This window comes from Electrona antarctica (genome assembly GCF_951216825.1).
Source record: "Electrona antarctica genome assembly, chromosome: 16".
NCBI lineage: Eukaryota > Metazoa > Chordata > Actinopteri > Myctophiformes > Myctophidae > Electrona > Electrona antarctica.
Window position 1 is genome coordinate 14,691,251 of NC_136797.1, and position 20,937 is coordinate 14,712,187.

Here is a 20,937-nt window from a genome sequence, read left to right on the forward strand (position 1 = left end):
GAGCGCCGGAGCATTAGTCCGACACGCGGGAACAACGGTCGGACTACCGCTCGAACATGCGCTGCTCCCGTTTCTTGCGGTTCTGGTTAGATTAGGGATAGAGGTATAGGTTGTCGGTCTAATGACCGCCGGACCGGAACACGTGTCGGACCACTTACGGAACCCCGCGGTGTCCCTCGTGGACAGAGGTTAACCTTTCTTCTCCCCCCTCGAGGCCGCGGTGCCCTGCTTACCATTTACAATTTAGGCATTTAGCAGACGCTCTTAATCCAGAGTGACTTGCACTGCTTTGGGGCTCCCGCAGTGCTGTCGGGCAGGTGGCGAGCTCAGATTGTAAGAACACAGTGGCCAGCAAGCTCCTCCAGCTAATCCGTCACTCTCCACATGCCGTCGTGTGTATAGAGCAGTGGTTTTCAACCAGTGGTCCGGGGACCACCAGTGGCCCTTGAAGGGATTCCAGGTGGTCCCCAGCTAAATGATGGAGAGTTGGTACCCAAATGGACCCTTAGAGATCTCTTGAGATCACTCTTGAGAGCGTAACATGACATGAAAAAGGTTGAGCACCACTGACATAGAAACATAGGTTTTTCAGAAAACTGTTAGGATTTAGAAGCCTTTTTTTGTGGAATCGGCCTCAGGTCTAAAGTGATTAAAAGCTACGATAACACAGATGCGTACGTTGCAGATCTTAATGGGCTTTTCTCCTTTTCTCCTTTGAATTGAGAGGGTTTAGACTTTAGAGGAAAGTTTAGCCAGCAATCTCATCGATTCGCTTCCAGCTCACGATGGCGCTTCTGATGTGCTTCCTCCACTCTGGAAGATCAAAAATCTTCCGGAGCGATTAAATGACATCACCATTGATTCCAATTAGTCCCGTTTCAAGAAAAACTGATTTGCAAGTGCAGGCATATCACCTTTAGATGCCGAGCGTGTACGCGCGTGTGAACTCACAGTCATGGCGCCAGCAGTCGGAGCAATACTTCCTTCTCAAAATCCCTCCGATCAATGCTAAAAGCTTGGAGGATCCCAACATCAACCGGCTGTTCTCAGAGGGAGATTAGCTAGAGATGAAGAGAGAAAGAATGCACTCAAACCCCTCTCTCTACTAGACTAGGCCATAAGTAAGACTACAGCATAGCCTCCCATCACTCCTCCTTCCAATCCACCCTTCCACCTCGTTGGTGAGAAAGTCATTCCCATTGCAGAGAATCAGAAATGGCCGCCTTGAAATATGAAAAACTTAAGCAGCCGCAAAGCCTACACTCTTTTGAAAAAGTAGTAAAAGTAGTACTTTTTTCCCCCTCATTCTTGGGGGGAAAAGGAAGCGAAAACAGGCAACTTATAAATATTTCAGCATCTGATCTCTGTGGGAAATGCAGGACGGTGCTGCTCAGTGCGACGTGTTGCTTTGAGCTCTCCGGTTTACTCTGGAAACACACAAACAGATCTGTCTAATAATTCATTCCAAAAGGCATCGCCCCAGCCCCAAACAAGAGGAAAACAAAAGGGGGTGCTTCTCCAGCACACGCCGCGGTCGAGCCGCCCCCACATATAAGAATACAAGTCCCAGAGTTCTCGTTATACACGGCGAGGCCCATGAATGTTGCATGCCATGGCTCTCTTTATCCATGTTTACACTGACCTGGTTTTCCCAGGCTCCGCCTGCGGAGACGACAGAGGCGAAAGGATCGAAAAGAAGCACAACGCGCCCCTCAAATGACCCTCACGGGTGTCAAATTACAGGTCTCACTGTACCTCGAGTAAAGGAAACGCAATTTAAGTTCCGGGACGCGACCCAACGGATAAGAGCCGACATGACCTGCGGTCGTGAGACGAACATTAACCCGACATACGCAGCAGACTATGACTGATTGACCAGTCCACCGTCCGGGGACCACCTGGGAGTATATCTGTGACAAACTCTTGTGTTTTTTTCCCTTTACTGTGAAGAGCCCTCCACTCGGGAGAGCCAGGCGCCCGAGCTGATTGCTTTCTGAAAATGTGAGGAGACTGAGGAGGAGGAGGAATAGGAGGAGGAGGAGGAGGAAGAGGAGGAGGAGGAGGAGGAAGAGGAGGAGAGGGGAAAGAAGAGAAAAGAAAGTGTCTCCTGAGGAGGAGAGAGAGAGAGAGACTGAACGAGCGGATTTTTAGCAGAAAGGCCCTTGGAGGACATCGACTTAATGCCAGTCACAAACAACATTGTCTTAGTTCCTCGCCATATCAAAGGCTCTGTAGCAATGTGCACACAGCAGCATACCGGTGGACCCCCCCCCCCCCCCCCCCCATCCCAGCAGCTTAGAGAAATGCCAGGCTTGCATACTGTCCTATGAAATTTTCATCACTTACGGAGGGGAGAGACGAACGGTTTATAGTACCTATCAATTTTTCATCATTCTGCTTGAAACCACGCTGCGCCGTAGCGTAGGCAACAGACCCATACCATACTGCCTGATAGAATGGTATGGATCCTGTGGAAATTAATGACACCAAGTCCCAATTATCAGCTTAAACAAACACACACACACACACACACCAGAGACACAGACAGACAGAGACAGAGACACACACACGCCAGAGAGACACACACACACACGCCAGAGACACAGACAGACAGAGACACACACACGCCAGAGAGACACACACACACACGCCAGAGAGAGACACACACACACACGCCAGAGAGACACACACACACACGCCAGAGAGACACACACACACATACGCCAGAGAGACACACATACGCCAGAGAGACACACACACACGCCAGAGAGACACACACACACACGCCAGAGAGACACACACACACACGCCAGAGACACACACACACGCCAGAGACACACACACACACCAGAGACACACACACACACACGCCAGAGACACACACACACACACACACACACACACACACACACACACACACACACACACACACACACACACACACACACAGAGAGAGAGAGAGAGAGAGAGAGAGAGAGGACAGAGTAAGAGGAAGGAAGAAAAACCTGGCTTGACAGAGCGATGGCTCCCCCCCCTCTACCCTCAGTCCCTTTCTTGAAAGAAAGACGTTCTTTTCCTTGTCTGGCTGGAGGCACATTACTAACGCCTGTTTAACTCCTGTTCTAGGTCACCATGAGATAAACACACTTCCATTCAGCTCGGGCCAGACCCACCCCGGCTATTAAGACAGTGGCGGCGCGGCGCGCGGCCCATTCATGGTGCAGCGCAGTCAAGTCACCACTGCCCCGTCGGACCCTGTGATTAATTATCCCACGGGGCAATGCTTCCCAATAGAGACCCCGCAGGAGGGGGGGGGGGGGTGCAGACAAGAGGGGAGTGGTCATGGTCCGGGGAGGCCCTGCATGCACGCCTCCCGTGGCTTGGGGACTCCATCACAGCAGTGGTTCCCAAACGTTTTCATGTCAAGGACCCCCAAAGTGACACGAATTAGCCCCGTGGACCCCCCCCCCATTTGAAGAGATATGCCAGGGACCCCCCATAAGAGAAGTTTTATTTTTTACGGCTCTATCAGTGATTCTCAACCATTTTCATTTCAAGGACCCCCCAGTTTGACATGAATTAGACTACGGACCCCCATTTAATGGCATTTCTATCCCTGAGACCCCAATTTATATTGTAAAATAAATGTTAATTTAACTCTGAGAGTGTACAAATTTGTACATTTGTACACTCTCTGAGTTACAGACCCATAAGGGTCCATTTGGTTCCTAACTATCATTTAGCTGGGGACCCCCTGGAACTCCCTGAAGAGCCCTTTCGTTCTTTTCGGATAAAAATATACTATTGAGTTATGCTTGCGTGGTGCGCGCGAGTGTCACGCACCGGAAAATAGCCGCAATAGCCGACCTTACTAAGCTCACAAGGCGTTGCAGAGAGACGTGTTGTGGGCTTATATAACTCAGGCTTGTTGCCAACGGTATCGTAGAATTCGGCAGGTAACGATTCGATCCGATCAAAACATGGATTAAAGAATATAAACCCTGGAAAACGTATAGGCTACGGTTCTGGCGGGCTGCACGGCTAATTTAAAACACCTGAAAACAATCCCATCGTTTGCGTTTGAATCGGGGATTCGGGGTGAAGTGAAACATAAACAAGGAACAGATCAAGCAGGAAGTGGCCGACACTCACCGTAGGCAATGCATTGAGCCTCGGTTTCCCAGAAGCACCGTAGGCAATGCATTGAGCCTCGGTTTCCCAGAAGCACCGTAGGCAATGCATTGAGCCTCGGTTTCCCAGAAGCACCGTAGGCAATGCATTGAGCCTCGGTTTCCCAGAAGCACCGTAGGCAATGCATTGAGCCTCGGTTTCCCAGAAGCACCGTAGGCAATGCATTGAGCCTCGGTTTCCCAGAAGCACCGTAGGCAATGCATTGAGCCTCGGTTTCCCAGAAGCCTTAGGAATCGAGCGTCAGTGGGTTTTTTTTGTCACGTGATCCAAACGTGTGACGTGTCACGGATGTCCGACGGAAACCCTGTATGCGGGTAGTATGTCACACGCTAGCGGTGACATACTAGCACGGTTCCATCTGGCCCTCACAAAAATAGCTCCCGTTTACTGAGAGCCCCACCAGTCTACCTTCACTTCACAGGACATTTCCCTCACCTGAAGCACGAGTCATAGAAGCGCTCGCTCTCTCGCTCGCTCACTCACTCACTCTCCTCCCCTCCACCATCCATCTGTCTCCTTCTCCAATATCCACCATTGCATTATTTTGCCTCCTTCAGCAGGCTACTACACAGCCCCTCTCTCTCTCTCTCTCTCTCTCTCTCTCTCATGTTCTAGCAGCAGAATTCCTAAGAAAGCCAAAGCTCCATGTGATGCTTTCAGGAACCGTCTGTTGCATTATTCATTCCTCTCTGTCAAAACACTGCGGCCTGCAGTGTTTTTAACAGTATATATATATATTTCCCCCCCCAAGGATGGCACTTGCCTGGACACCTTGTCCTTTGGCTCAGATGCCCATGCAGTGAATTGGCTGAAGACGGGGCTATGGGAGCCCCTCGTTCCGCTTAAACATGATAACCTATATTCCGTTCGCCACAAACCTCCTGTTTGTGGCGAACGGCCGGCACACTGCACAGTATATGCAAGGTTTTACAACGCGTGAGTTACTTTTTGCGTCACTTCGACAACGAAGCGGGGGTGCGCCAGTGACGGTGAGGCCTGCCCGACCGCCTGCCCGCCCGCTCGGCGTGGGCACTCGCTCGGCTGGCAGCTCCATCGGCCACTCGGCGCGACGTGCCTCGCTGTCGGCACGCCTGCCTTTTTGTCATAAAGCGAAGTGAAGGACATACAGCCTACAGTGCTTATGGGGAGGTGGTGGTGGCTGTGGTGGGGTGGGGTGTGTAGGTGTGCTTATGGGGAGGTGGTGGTGGCTGTGGTGCGGTGGGGTGTGTAGGTGTGCTTATGGGGAGGTGGTGGTGGCTGTGGTGCGGTGGGGTGTGTAGGTGTGCTTATGGGGAGGTGGTGGTGGCTGTGGTGGGGTGGGGTGTGTAGGTGTGCTTATGGGGAGGTGGTGGTGGCTGTGGTGGGGTGGGGTGTGTAGGTGTGCTTATGGGGAGGTGGTGGTGACTGTGGTGGGGTGGGGTGTGTAGGTGTGCTTATGGGGAGGTGGTGGTGGCTGTGGTGGGGTGGGGTGTGTAGGTGTGCTTATGGGGAGGTGGTGGTGGCTGTGGTGGGGTGGGGTGTGTAGGTGTGCTTATGGGGAGGTGGTGGTGACTGTGGTGGGGTGGGGTGTGTAGGTGTGCTTATGGGGAGGTGGTGGTGGCTGTGGTGGGGTGGGGTGTGTAGGTGTGCTTATGGGGAGGTGGTGGTGGCTGTGGTGGGGTGGGGTGTGTAGGTGGGGAGGTGGTGGTGGCTGTGGTGGGGTGGGGTGTGTAGGTGACTAACACTATGCCGGAAAATGTTCACCGACTGCCTTCTTTCACCGGAGGAAAACCAAATAAAAACTAAGCTACAGTCGCTAAAACTAAGACTAAATATGTTGACAATTTGGTCAACGAATAGAAACTGGACTAAAATGTTATTTTACAAGAAGTCTACACAATAAGGAAATGTCGAAGAAGAATTGATACTCTTGAGGCTAAAACTCATCAAATGGTGGTTCCGCGGCTCAAACGCCCAATAAATAATGGACCTTGATATGAAAAAGGCTGAAAACCACCACCGATCTAATGCCTTATTAATGCTACATTTCATTACGACGGTGTCGGGTGTCGGGTGCCGTAGCCGGATATAGCCGGTTTGAAGCTCACAGCGTGAAACCACACGCATATACGACGCAGCATAAATGGGCGTTTAACCCATTCTGACCTGAGATCAGATTCTAAAAATGTCTTCTACATCCTGACAGTTTTCTGAAAAAGCTATGTTTCTATGTCAGTCGTTCTTCGACCTTTCAAAAATAGCAGGCCTACAAGCTCGTAGCGCGCCACTCGGTGGCGCGCTATGAGCTTGTAGAGCTGCTATTTTTAAGTGGTGCAAACCACTCCAATAACCAGCTTTTTCTGTATCTATGTATGTGTGTACCTGTACGTGGCCCACGTACAGGTGAGCATGGTTGCTATGGTTAGTGTGTGACGTCACTGCACCACTCAGTTCACACGGGTGTGATTTTTCAATAGCTAAAGCATAACATAATGCTAACACCAAAAGGGGTTCCCGCCCAGACTGGCTTAAGTCATTATGTATCTGCCATGTCTGCTGTTATGTTTATCCACTGAGCTGGGGTGGGGATGACTTGGGAGTCAAATCCAAACGGGTCTACAGAAGGGCGGATTAGCGGTGGTATTCATACTCATCATGAATCTTGAACTGGTTGACTCTTAACCTGAATTCCTTGAAGGATTCTCTGCACGTTGCGTTGTTAATTTAACCTGAATTCCTTGAAGAATTCTCTGCACGTTGCGTTGTTCATTTAAAACGCTCTGTTTGTGTGTTTAATGAGCTTGTAATGAGGTGGGTTGTCTTCCCCACATAAGTAGCCTTGCCGAGCCATGAGGCCCATAGGGCAGGAGCCTATCTCCTGTTTCTGTAGCGTGAGGCAGCTTGATGTACTGTACAAGTACACCCCCTGGACATGACGCTAGTATGTCGCAGGGACTTACCCCTAATCCAACCCTTGATGCTGAGTGTCAAGCAGGGAGGAACTGGGTCCCATTTTTAGAGTCTTTGGTATGACCCGGCTGGGGATTGAACCCCGACCTCCCAGTCTCAGGGCGGACACTCTAACCACAAGGCCACCGAGCTGGCTTCCCCACATACTGTATACTATCTCCAGTGGTGGAAAGTGTATTTGTGTAAGAGTATTTCCAATACTTTGATTTCTACTCCACTACATCTCAGAGGCAATTATTGCACTTTTACTCCACTACAGTTATTTGAAAACTTTAGTTACTAGTTATTGTGTAGATTTGGATTATTATTACAAAACATGCATCCGTCACTTCAGCCCTGCAGTATATACATGTTGCCCATTTGAAAATAGCCGATCTACAAGCTTTACAACGAGTCGCATCGTGGCGCATTGTGAGCTTGTAGATTCTTGGCTATTTTCAAAAGATTTTTATACATTTGAAAACTTGAAATGGGACATTCTGCAAAATGAGTACTTGTAACAGTAGTATTTCTATATTGCTGTATTGATACTGTAGTGCAGTGGTTTTCAACCAGTGGTCCGGGGACCACCAGTGGTCCTTGAGGGGGTTCCAGGTGGTCCCCAGCTAAATGGAGAGTCGGTAACCAAATGGACCCTGATAGATCTTTAACTCTCGAGTGTAAAATGGAACCAAATGGACCCTTGTGGGTCCATTTGGTTCCATTTGACACTCTCAAGAGTTATATTATTGTTAAACATCTGCATTACTTAAGTTAATTTACAAGAAGTCTACACAATTAGAGAATGTAGAAGAAGAATTGATATTTTGATCAACGATGTTTGCTATAGTCTCTCCTAATTGTATCAACATCAATACAGCATTGGAAATGGGGACAAATTATTTAGTTGAGTCAGCAAGACTAAATCCCATCAAATGGTGGCCCACGTGGCTCAAATCTGTAGGCCTTGATATGAACAGGGTTGAGAAACCCAGTGGCGTGCACAGACATTTAGAGGGGCAGGTGCTCAAGTGAGAAAAGGGCACCTTGTGGAGCACGTGGAACCGGTAGGTTGCCTTAATAGTATGAGATTTATAGATTTTGGGGCATAAATAATATATTATAAGCTTTTTTTTTATCAATGTCACCATAGTCCACATACTGTACACTGTACAAAAAAGAAAAGGGGGGGGGGTCAAAAGGGCACATTGCCGTCCAGAGGGCAAGGGCAGGTGGTGCTCTAGCACCCCCTAGTGTCAATCTGTGCACACCACTGGAAAAACCCTGCTGTAGTGACTGTACTCTGTGAAATGCTGAAAGGACTCACCGAGTTGGAGGGCACGCCGCCGAGGCTGGTCTCCGTGTACAACGTCTCCGACTTGGGCTCCACGGCCTGCTCCGCCTCCAGGATCTTCTCCACCGGCATGTCCTCGTTGGCACAGCTGCTGGACTCCACCTCGTTATCGTTCCTGTCCTTGGCTCGCTGGCGCTCCTCCTGAACGGCTGCGTGTAACAAAACTGGTTCCGGTCACTACTGCTGCATATATTATATGTAACACACCTGGTTCCGGTCACTACTGCTGCATATATTATATGTAACAAAACTGGTTCCGGTCACTACTGCTGCATATATTATATGTAACAAAACTGGTTCCGGTCACTACTGCTGCATATATTATATGTAACAAAGCTGGTTCCGGTCACTACTGCTGCATATATTATATGTAACAAAACTGGTTCCGGTCACTACTGCTGCATATATTATATGTAACAAAACTGGTTCCGGTCACTACTGCTGCATATATATATATATATATATATATATATATATATATATATATATATGCATATAATTAAGCAATATTACACAAGAGGGTCGTGCTTTACAGTCATTAATGGCACGCCTGATTATACAACAGTCAATTACCCTTAAAAAAAAGGAAAAAAGTCAATTTCATTATAACTAAGATATTCGCCAAAAAAAATCACATTTGTTTTAATGACAGATGTAGCCACTAGACCAAAAGTGTTCCAAGAAACTCGCTAGCATAGAGCACCAAAGTCCTGACGTCACTCGCTAATCCCCTGGTTCACGGAAGTAATTTCTCGATGGAGAATAACATGGGGTCATCTTAAAAATCGTCTCATATAAGCATTGTGGTCCAAAGATAAACAAACTGTCTCGGCGAAATTGTCGGGGAGGTGTCTCTGTATCGACAGTCAGTCAATCATATTTGAAAATGTAACTAATTCAGCAACAGTAACCATAGCGTTTTCTCTCAGTCAGTTGATTCTTCATATCCATGTGAGTGAAATGGCCTGGATGATTTGTTTATTTTTCAAACACAGTTCAAACACAAACACATCTAAAATGCAAATAAAAAGTACATGAACCAGTGGACTTAGCGCCCTCTACCGATATTGACGTCAGACCTCGGTGCTCTATAGCAACCCAGTCGGCTCCGCTCTGGGAGAATAGAGCAGCTGTTTTTATGTTTTAATTAGGCGTTCCATCATGCTTGTTTAAGCACGGCTAGATGTCTCCTTCAACCAATCAGATTGCTTCCTCGAAACGACCTTTTGTTTAATGTACCATAAGTACCATTGTGTTCCTCAGTGGTGGGAAAAGGTGCAAATCTCTTTACTTAGGTAAAAGTATACGCAAAAAATACCTCAATGAAGAAATACTCAATGTTAATGCATGTACAGTACATACATGTCCGGAATTCTAAATGTACTTGAGTAAAAGTTCAAAGGTATTGGTACCAACATGGACTTAAATTACCAAAAGTAGAGATTACTCATTGTGAATGTCCCATTTCACAAGGTTTTAAATGTATACAAATCTAGCAGATCAGACATTTATTTTTACTTTCTGCGACAATTAATAGCAGATCTACAAGCTCAAGTTACAGTGCTCAAGATATTTATTTATGTATGTGCAGTGCAACTGCCTTTGCCTCAGTGTGTGTGTCATGTGCACAAATAGTGCACAGCCCACTATATGCATTATGCCACTAAACACATCCACGGCAGAATCATCAATAATTGCTTTGGCAGCGAGGATGGAATACATTGAGGGACCTTAACCCATTTTGGACGGGAACCCAGCTGTGTCGCCGTAGCTTTTAACCACTTTTAACCATTATTTTAAACTTTAGCTGTATAACTTTCAAGTATTTTTGAAAAATCTTGAAAATGTAGCGCAAATCTTTGAATATATATTATTTCCCAGTGAACACTTTTACCTGGAACAAAACATTTTGAGATTGCGGTCCGGGGCCAATTACATATAATTCTGGGGGTCCTACTACAAGGAAAACATGCACATGTACATATGATACTCTTTTTCTACACTTGTTTGCTCTTTTTTGCACTATATTCTATTTTGTTTGCTGTGTTTTGCTATTTTGATGTCGTATTATATTTTTGCTGCTGCATTGTCTGAAGGAAGCCAAACAAAAATAAGTTTTACTCTTATGTACCTGTACACAAGATGTAACAATAAAACACAACCTTGAACCTTGAACCTTGACATGAAATAGTTTGAGAACCACTGACATAGAAACATGAAAAAATGATATAGAAGGCATTAAGTTGAATCTGTTCTCAGCTTTAAATGGGTTAAACCCACATTTATGCACAACACAGCAACGTGCAACAGTTCAAGGACTACCCTTGGCTTCCTTATCAAAGAGATGTGTTTTTGATGTGAAAAGAAATGACAAACAGCCAGCTCCTTTTATACACAAATCACTTATCGACCGTACACACACACACCGCTCACGGACTGTCACTCCTCATTTGCAGTGTGACAGGTCGTCAGATACTCGCGGTGACAGAATGGCTTTCAAAGAGCATGCCGAGACATCAATGGAGACTTTGTCTACTTCTTCTTCTTCTTCTTCGATGTAGTGTAAATAAATGTCTACTTGAAGCAAAGCCTTGTGTTGTTGGGGTTTCCCCCCCCCCCCTCCGCCCCCCTCTCTCCCTCTCGCTCTCTCTCATCCGATTGGTCTGGCAGAGTAGACACAGGAAGTGGTTTGTGTGTGTGCTGAGCAGACATGGAGACTCACTTTGACCAAGGCAACAGAAACCGCACCTCCACCCGCGCGCGCACCCGTGTGTGTGTGTGTGTGTGCGTGTGTATGGGTATGTTGTCTTTTCAACAGGCTGCAGGCCTACTTCTGAAAACCACAGGGGAAAACAAAAACTGTGTGGCTTTTTTATGTGTTTGTCTTCCACACAGCGATTAATAAAACTTTACTGCGGTTGTAGTTTTCAAAAGAACATAGAACATATTGTCCTCTATGGGAGAAAGGAATATTAAAGTGCGTGCACGCATGTAACACACACATACATACAGTACACACACACATTTATACAGACATTTACGCACAGTCTACATGCTTGAACACACACACCCGCGAACAGTTTTTAAATTTAGAAATACGGCTGATGAATGAATGAGTACAGTGAACAGTAAATGTATGTATGTGTGTGTGTGTGACAACCTCCCCATCAGATAATAAAGCTGACACACACACACACACACACACACACACACACACACACACACACACACACACACACACACACACACACACACACACACACACACACACACACACACACACACACACACACACACACACACACACACACACACACACACACACACACGGCTCTTTCCAGATGATCTTTTCTTGCTATTCCCTTCTCTTGTTTCTACCCCACGTCCTGAATCACAGAAATGGGGGGGGGGGGGGGGGGGGCTGAAAGCTCACAGTGAGGCCTGCATGTGGTGTGTGTGTGTGTGTGTGTGTGTGTGTGTGGTGGATGGGGTTCTAGGGAAGGGGGTGTGGGGGGGGGGGGAGAGAGAGAGAGAGAGAGAGAGAGAGAGAGAGAGAGAGCGAGAGAGAGAGAGAGTAGAGAGAGAGAGAGCGAGAGAGAGAGAGAGAGAGAGCGAGAGAGAGCGAGAGAGAGCGAGAGAGAGAGAGAGAGAGAGAGAGAGAGAGAGAGAGAGAGAGAGAGAGAGAGAGAGAGCGAGAGAGAGAGAGAGAGAGCGAGAGAGCGAGCGAGAGAGAGAGAGAGCGAGAGAGAGAGAGAGAAAGGGGCCCCACTTTAGAGGAACTGCTGTCTGGCGGTAGAGGTCAGCCCAAGGGTAGAATACTTGTGTTGGAGTCAGCGAGAGGTGAGGAGGGCTGAAATCATGTTAGCTTTATCCCCCCCACCTCCCCCCTCCCCTCCCCTGACTGGGAGAGCATAAATTCATTTAATCCTGTTTTTCTGCGGATTCGCTTAGCCTTTTGGTACTAGCTACCGACCGCTGCCTTGTTCTTGTACTCTCCCGCCCTAGGGGTATACGTGGGGGGAAGCTAGCTAGCTTACGCGGACGGCGGATCGAGGTGAAAAAGCAGTAAATGATAATATCCTTGAACAGAGTAACCAACACGCCCCACAATGATATAAGAAATAAGAGCGAGTGGGGGAGGGGTGAAGGGGGGGGCAAGTTGAGGTCAAGACAAATTGGTCTGGGGGAAAGCAACTAAAGAATCTACCTATCCATCCAAGAGTGCTTTTCTTCTGTTTGTTCTGAGACTGACACTTTTCCTACAGACCGGTGCTTTGGGAATGTGAGCGCGCGCACACGCACACGCACGACTTTGTTTGTTTACGAACTATAATGACGAGTATGATGATGATGATTATACAACAATTATTCATGGGATTTGATTGATTGTGTACCTATAGGGCGGAAAATGTTTTGAAGTAATTTGAGTTAACATTTGTTTATAGTAGAACCACCAAAAAAGAAAGAAAAGAAAAAGTTTTGCTGTTTGCGGTGACTTAGGATGAATTGAGCGCTCATTAAATCCTTAGTAGTTCCCACCCCGTAGTTTACAAAATGTAATGAAATCCCCTTTAACAAAACGATGTCATTCCGTCCTCATCCATTTTTCTCCGCAGTGGGTTTGACCAATCGATCAGAAATTGCACATGCATGATGAAGGGAGTGAGGATGCCGATTCCTCACTTCCCCCCAAATTCAAGCTGTTTATTCTGTACTGGAGATTTGCCACATGTATACACGTTAGGGCATTCACTAATAGTCATTTTTACTAGTTGACTAGTTGCCTAGTTTACTAGTCGACTAGTCGACTAGTTGTTTAACTACCTATTATGTAAAAAATAAAATAAATTAAAAAAATAAACTTTTTTTCTTTTTTTGGAAATACATATTTGTACATTGAAAAACTGTGTACATGGTGACTATAACTATAATCTACCTGATCTTGACGCCTACAAAATCGGGGGGGGGGGAAATAAAAATAAAAAATAAACTTTTTCTTCTTTTTTTCTTATCAACTAGTCAACTAGTAGCAACAAGGTCGACTAGTGGATTTACTAGTCGACTAGTAAACTAGTCGACTAGTTGCTTAATGCCCTAATACACGTAATTAAAGTAAACACCAGTGGTGTAATGGTGATTTTTCTTTCCTCTCTGTACCACGGAACATCACGCGCACGTGCACTCGCAGAACAGCCGATAGCCTATATTGTTAAATAGTGTATGAGAGTTTTAGATACACAAACACAAAAGCAGACTTAAAATAATCAGACAAACTTCTTTACTGCACAGTAGCGAAACTAAAAAAGTTTGCTTTGGACGAATGAATCTGTTCTTTGAGCGCTTGAGATAATCACAGCCATGAGGAAAAAAAACCCGACAGGACCATGATATAAAACAGAGGGGTCTCGCATTCAGTAGTGGAAAGTAACTACCGGTGAGTCCATTTTCTTAAGTACTGTACGTAAGTACAATTTTGAGGTATTTACTTACTTTAGTTTTACTTCTACTCCCCTACATCTCAGATCCAAAGATTGTACTTTTACTGCACTACATTTATTCGACAGCTTTAGTTACAAGTTAGTTTGTAGATTTGGATTATTATTGCAAAACATACAGTACATTTGGCCATTTGAAAATACCCGATCTACAAGCTGACAATGCGTCGCATAGCATTGTGATCAAATGATCTTTGTACAGTTGAAAACCTGAAATGTATCTTAAAGTACTTTCTACTTTTGGTACTTTAAGTACATTTTCATAGGAATACTTTGTGTCTCTTTTACTCAAGCACATTTTGAATACCAGACCTTGGCCTCACTCACACGGTCGCAACAGATTGATGTATGCTTGTTGTATACAAAGGGTGTGACACAGCTTGCCCCAATGCATTTCCAATGGGAGTCACATGGTTTGACACAACATTTGTGTTATATGAGGGGGAGGGGCGCAGTCGAAACACAGCCGAAAGCCATACAACAGCTTGTAGTCCAAAATGTGGACTACAAACCATGTGACTTCCATTGGAAATGCATTGGGGCGGCCATGACACTCACAACATTCATACAACAAGCATGCATCAATGTTTTAAAGGTCTGAGTGAGGCCCTTTGCTTGTAACAGAGTAATACTGCAGAGTAATACTGCATTGCAGTATTGATACTTTTACTTAAGACTAACATTTGAGTACCGTTTCCACCGCCGGGTCTCACGTTCATTGTTGCTTTGGTTATCCAACCTCAGGCCAACAGCCTGAGCCAAAGGTATGAACAAGTCAACATCTTATTTAACAGCATGGCCTTGCTTTTATACAAACTGTTCACCAAGCTATGGGGAGATAACGGTTTATTTTGTTGCTGTCAATTTAGTTGTTTATCCCATTTTGACCCGAGGACAATTCTACAAATATATGAGTTCAAAACATTCGCTCTGAAAGAATATATATTCAAAGATTTGTGCCACATTGTCACGGTTTTTCTGCCCACAAATAAAGAGAGTTCATTCAGGACTCCATCAACAAGAATGTTGCTAAGCAACATAATCTGGACTGGAACGGCTGTATAAATTCTAACCCTCGCGTGTGTTATTGCTTAATAATATCTCAAGAGTGACAAATGTGTTCATATTATTTACACCAGAGATTCCCAGCCTGTGGGCCCGGGAGCATATTGCAAGTGGGCCAGCCAAATGATTGGTTAAAACAGTACGAGTTTAATGACAATATAACATTAATATTGAAACATAATATGAAATGTAAATGTAGGAAAATGTACGAAAAAATAAAATTTCTTTAAAACATTTTTGTTTTCATTGTGACACTGTTAAATAATTGATCGTAGATGGAACACAATTGATTGATTGAAATAAACATGCTCCCAAGTACACTCGCATGGATTCTCCCCTCTCTCCTTATCACATTCTTCCCTCTTCCTCCCTTCCATACTCGCTCGCTGGAATTTGTCCTCAGAGATCAGATCAGAGGTTTTCAACCCTTTTCTTTTCAAGGCCCATTATTAATTGGGCGTTTTGACCCAAAACGTAGAATATTTTCTTGTCGTTGGATAAGATTTTGCCCACAATTCCATGCTGTGTTGATGTCTGTAACCATTAGGAGAGACAACAGGCAAACGTTGATCAAAAATAACAATGCTTCTACATTCTCTAATTGTGTAGACTTCTTGTCAAATTGAAGGACCACTGCTGGTGGTCCCCGAATGACTGGTTGAAAACCACTGGATCAGAGGATCAGTGTTGCTTTCGTCGACTAAAACTAAGACGAAAAATGTTCGTCGACTACCTTTTTTCACTGACGAAAACGAAATGGAAACTAAATTAAAACTAAGCTACGATGACTAAAAGCAAGACTAAATATACTGACAATTTGGTCAACAAATAAAAACTAGACTAAAATGTTAGGAAGGGACTAGTGGACGAGAGATCCAGTATAAGTCATTTTACACTTGGTTGCATGTTGAAAATAGTCGATCTTGTTGTGAGCTAAAAAGCTAAATGTGCTGCCAAAAACAACAGTGGTTGAAAACCAGTGGATCAGAGACTCATCGTTGTTACGGCGTCACATTCTCCCGGCCAGAGCTCGCGAGACTCCAATACACTGACACCACGCTCGACAGGAACGCCCAAAAACGTCACATCCGGTTTTAGCCTGGGGTAAGAATTTTCTATGGCTCCAATGCAACTTGGTCCAATCCTTAATCACATACGGACAAACATCTATGCCGATGCTATCTAACTTGCGGAGGTAGCGTGCCTTGTCCACGGGCAACAGATCTTTCAACGTATGGCATTGCAAATACGTTTGATAATCGCTACTCTGCTCAATATTGTTTTGAAAATGCTGCAAATTGCATTGCAGTGAACGAGCGCAAATCACAACTTACCCAGGGGGTGGGCGGAGTCACAGTTTGAGGCGCTGATTACGCGCCGTGGTGTCAGTGTATACAGGTAAACACTCACTAATGAGCAATCACACAACGTCCTGAAGACTGAGCAGGTGCTTCCGATTAGATTGCTCCCGGTGCTTCAACGGCGCCTTTCATTAGGAGCCAATTAAAAGCAGCAGTGGCGGATGAGAGAGGACACATGTATTACCTCGCTAATATTGTACAGTGCGCGCGTGCGTGTGTGTGTGTGTGTGTGTGTGTGTGTGTGTGTGTGTGTGTGTGTGTGTGTGTGTGAGAGAGAGTTATATCAAAACCACTTGAACCCTAGCATCCCTAATCTGGGGGGGCTATAATAGACGGACATATGCGATCTACAGTACAAGTGCTGCGACGTTTCGACCAAAGATATTTAGTGCAGAGCAAAAACTGCAAGTGGCTTATTAATATAGAGCCCATGGGAATCCGGTGAATTGCATAATTAGGGTTTAAGTGGGTTGAAACTCAGAAGTTAGTGGATTCGAATGAAAATCAACCGATAATAACCAGTAGTTTACATATCAAGATGATCTACTACATGCATACTGGGGGCCTACTGGCTGTGATTAGGAAACTCAGAGACGTCCGACGTGGCGTTGCGTGCGCTGTCCGACTAAATCTAACCTCATATCAGTCTTAACCGGCCACGTAAATCCCCTAACCTCATATCAGTCTTAACCGGCCACGTAAGTCCCCTAACCTCATATCAGTCTTAACCGGTGTCCGGTTAAGACTGATATGAGGTTAGGGGACTTACGTGGCAAGTCAGTTTCACTTCTGTGTTTCCTATAATCGCAGTCAGTAGGCCGATAAGATCGTCTTGATAAGTATAACCTACTGGTGATCATTGGTGGATAACATTGGAAGCGGGGGGTGAGTCTGCAGTGTGTTTAGATGTTACTCTATCCTCTACGGCATGTGCTGTACCTTCTCTCTTCATGCCCATGGCCAGACACTTCTGGTAGCGACAGTACTGGCAGCGGTTCCTCTGGCGCTTGTCGATCATGCAGTCCTTGCTGTCGCGGCAGGTGTACGTCAGGTCCTTCCGCACCGTCCTCTTGAAGAATCCCTTGCAGCCCTCGCAGCTGTAGACCCCGTAGTGTTTACCTGCATGGGGGATGTAGAGAGATGGAGAGGTGCTATGTAATCACTTACTACACCATAGTCACGTTTTTTTTAACCCCATTAAGGCCTGGAATGTCTGTGTCACCGTAGCTTTTTAACCACTTTAACCATTATTTTAAACTATAGCTGTTGAAAAATAGCAGATATACGGTACAAGCTCGTAGCTCGAGTGCCGCACTACAAGCTTGTAGATCTGCTCTTCGTAGAACGTGTGCAAATCATTGAATATTACGTTTTTAACTCATATCTTTGCTTCTGGGGGGGTCCCTGGAACAACATATTTTCATTACTCTGATCTAGATTCTAGAATCTAGATTACTATGGCATTGGGTCCCATTTTGTTTTTGTCTGTGGTATGACTCGGCCGAGGACTGAACCACGGCCTCCTAGTGTCAGGACAGACACTCTAACCACAAGGCCACTGATATTTTTTTTTGTAGTTATTTGTATTCGTTAAAATGCAACACATAGTGCACCTCAATGCAAAACGGACACACAGGCAATGGAATATGGAGAATTCATAAATAAAATGAATTCAAAAATAATAAATAATAAATGGCAGGAAAAATGCACCGACCTAAATAGTCGCTATTATTAAAGCATATTATCTGGTTGCTCTCGCTGCAAATTGCAGATAAGTGCATTGACCGCAGCATCGTCAATCTGTGCCGCGAACAGCATCGGTACAATACAGCGATTCGAACATTCAATGCGGAGTGGAGTAAGAAATAAAAGAAAATCCTTGAGAACTGAATTAGATTTTATATATAATAGCATACCGAATGAAACCTTTGTGTCTGAATAGTGCCCATATTGAGTATAGTGCGAGAAAATAATAATAATAAAGGTCACAAAACCAATTGGATTGGTTACAGTGTTGGCATGACAACCAAAGACTGAAAGTGCTCTTGTGATTAATAATACAGTGAATAATGTGTAAGCGGTATACAGTACAGTACATGTGCGGAATGCAGTTACTGTGGGGTGGGAACCTTGTATTTCTGTACTTTGAAGGAAATGGGAAAGAAAATATATAACGTCTGGATCTTGGAAAAACAAGTGCCTTGTTTTGGCATTGGTATATATATTCTGGTGATATCTTTGCCAATTGTTACATTAACAGCTGGCACGACGTTATGCATATGCTTTGATCCAATAATTCACCTAGACTGAAATACAACTTTTTAAGCATCCAGGCCTCTCACACTGCAGCCCATTTGCCAGGGATGATTTACTAGGATGTAGTTAACTGCTTTTTACTGTGTAATGTAGTTTGGAGGCGGACTCGACACTCCCTGACCGCAACAGAATGGAAGAGGTCCATATACATGCAGAGAAAAGACTGTGTGCGCACTGCGCGCGCGCGCGCACGCACGCACGCACGCACGCACGCACGCACGCACGCACGCACGCACGCACGCACGCACGCACGCACGCACGCACGCACGCACGCACGCACACACACACACACACACACACACACACACACACACACACACACACACACACACACACACACACACACACACACACACACACACACACACACACACACACACACACACACACACACACACACACACACACAGTATGAAAGGGCTGTGTTTCACCTCCACGAGTAGGATTTAATACACACTCTGTCCATGAAATGGACAATGCAGGGAAATCAAGCTAGTGGTGGAAAAAGTACTCAATTGTTTTACTTTAGTGAAAGTACCAATACTGCAATTTAGAAGTACTTTACACGTACGTTACAAGTAAAAGTACGGAATTGAAAATCTACTTGAGTAAAAGTACAAAAGTATCGGCATCAAAATGTACTTAAAGTACTTAAAGTAAAAGTACTCATATTGCAGAATGTCCCATTTCACAAGTTCAAAATGTGTACAAAATCTATTGAAAATAGCCAATCTACAAGCTCACAATGCGGCGCCGCATTGTGAGCTTGTAGATTGGCTATTTTCAAGTGGCCAAAATGTATAGGGTTGAAGTGGTTACTGTATGTTTTCTAATCAAAATTAAAATCGCCAAAGTAACTAGTAACAAAAGTTTTCAAATAATTGTAGTGGAGTAGAAGTAAAAGTACTGGTAAAATGTGTCATAACAAGCTTCCTCTAATTTATCAATTTGTAACTCCAAGGCCTCACTCACACCTTTCGATCTAGCATACAACATTGATGCATGCTAGATGTAAGCAAGACGTAAGTGTCATGGCCGCCCCAATGCATTTACAATGGAAGTCACATGGTTTGATACAACATTTTGGACTACAAGCTGTTGTATGGCTTTCGGCTGTGTTTCGACTGCGCCCCTCCCCCTCATACAACACAAATGTTGTGTCAAACCATGTGACTCCCATTGGAAATGCATTGGGGCAAGATGTATCACACCCTTTGTATACAACAAGCATACATTAACAGATTAATCGCCCAGGACGAAGTTCTTTGTCCTTTCTATTAGTAACGCCCGACGCTCAGGACGAAGTATTGTCCTAAAGACGAAGTTTATTGATACGAGAACAGATCGCCTGGCTGTATAGCCCAGGCGCGCCTGCTGGGCTCTCCTCGGTGACGCGCAAGACTGAGACGTCATCAAAAAACTCCCTCCTCTGTTTAGCTGATGAAAACGAAAATCTTAAAACGTTCATAAATCGCGATCTAAATCATCCCGTCTTTTTCTGAAAAAAGATCCTGTGTTAGACGGCGCTCCGCGGTCCAGTCGCTAGTCTCGATAGATTTATTCTTGTCTCCCGTTGTTGTCGATCGATTCTAAAGTGCTGTGGCTATTGTTAGCTGCTACACAACATCATGAACTTCCGGCCGGTCCGTCCGGAAAAGGCGTCCGTGTTTATAAATCGACTGGGCGCATGAATGTAAATTAAGATTAAATAGTTCCGGGCAATTAAAGTGTCAATCTGTTGCGACCGTGTGAGTCGCCCCCAAGAGTTTGTGTGCACTCAGAGTTAATACCAGTAAGACACCCTGAGGGCGAGAAGCACGCATCCACCTGGGTGACGGCAGACTGCTGGGCGAGAGCCGGTGCTTTGGTATCACTATTCATCACCATTGGCTATCGGCTATATTGTTATTTTTAACATCGGTTTCGGCCAATCATTTCCATATCGGTGCATCCCTAGAAAAAAGGTAGTCAACGAACATTTTTCGTTAGTGGCAGCGGTGGCCGAACGGTTTGCGGAGCGGTCTTGTTATCGGAAGGTCGCCAGTTCGAATCCCCGGACCGGCACGTTAAAATGACCACCGCTGAAGTGCCCTTGAGCAAGGCATTGAACCCCTACCATGAAATGTTCTATGAGCAGGGTCTGGCTGTAAACAAGCATCTCGAGCTTAGTCCATTCACCCTGGGTAAACAAAGAACTTTGCTTTGCTTTGCTTTGTGTGTCGAAAAT

General features: G+C 45.4%; 1 protein-coding gene across 5 annotated transcripts in view; it reads right to left on the reverse strand.

The window, feature by feature from the left end:
• Positions 1 to 20,937, reverse strand: part of LOC306939814 (retinoic acid receptor RXR-alpha-A) — a 329,786-nt gene that overhangs the window by 15,115 nt on the left and 293,734 nt on the right. For 4 of the 5 annotated variants that reach the window (XM_079524535.1, XM_079524538.1, XM_079524537.1 and 1 more), the window contains 2 exons: positions 17,334 to 17,513; positions 8,447 to 8,637 (listed from right to left, as the gene is read on the reverse strand). In XM_079524535.1, coding sequence (XP_079380661.1) covers positions 8,447 to 8,637; positions 17,334 to 17,513 — 371 coding nt within the window. The remainder of the gene's footprint in view (positions 1 to 8,446; positions 8,638 to 17,333; positions 17,514 to 20,937) is intronic. The other variant, XM_079524536.1, reaches the window with a different exon arrangement.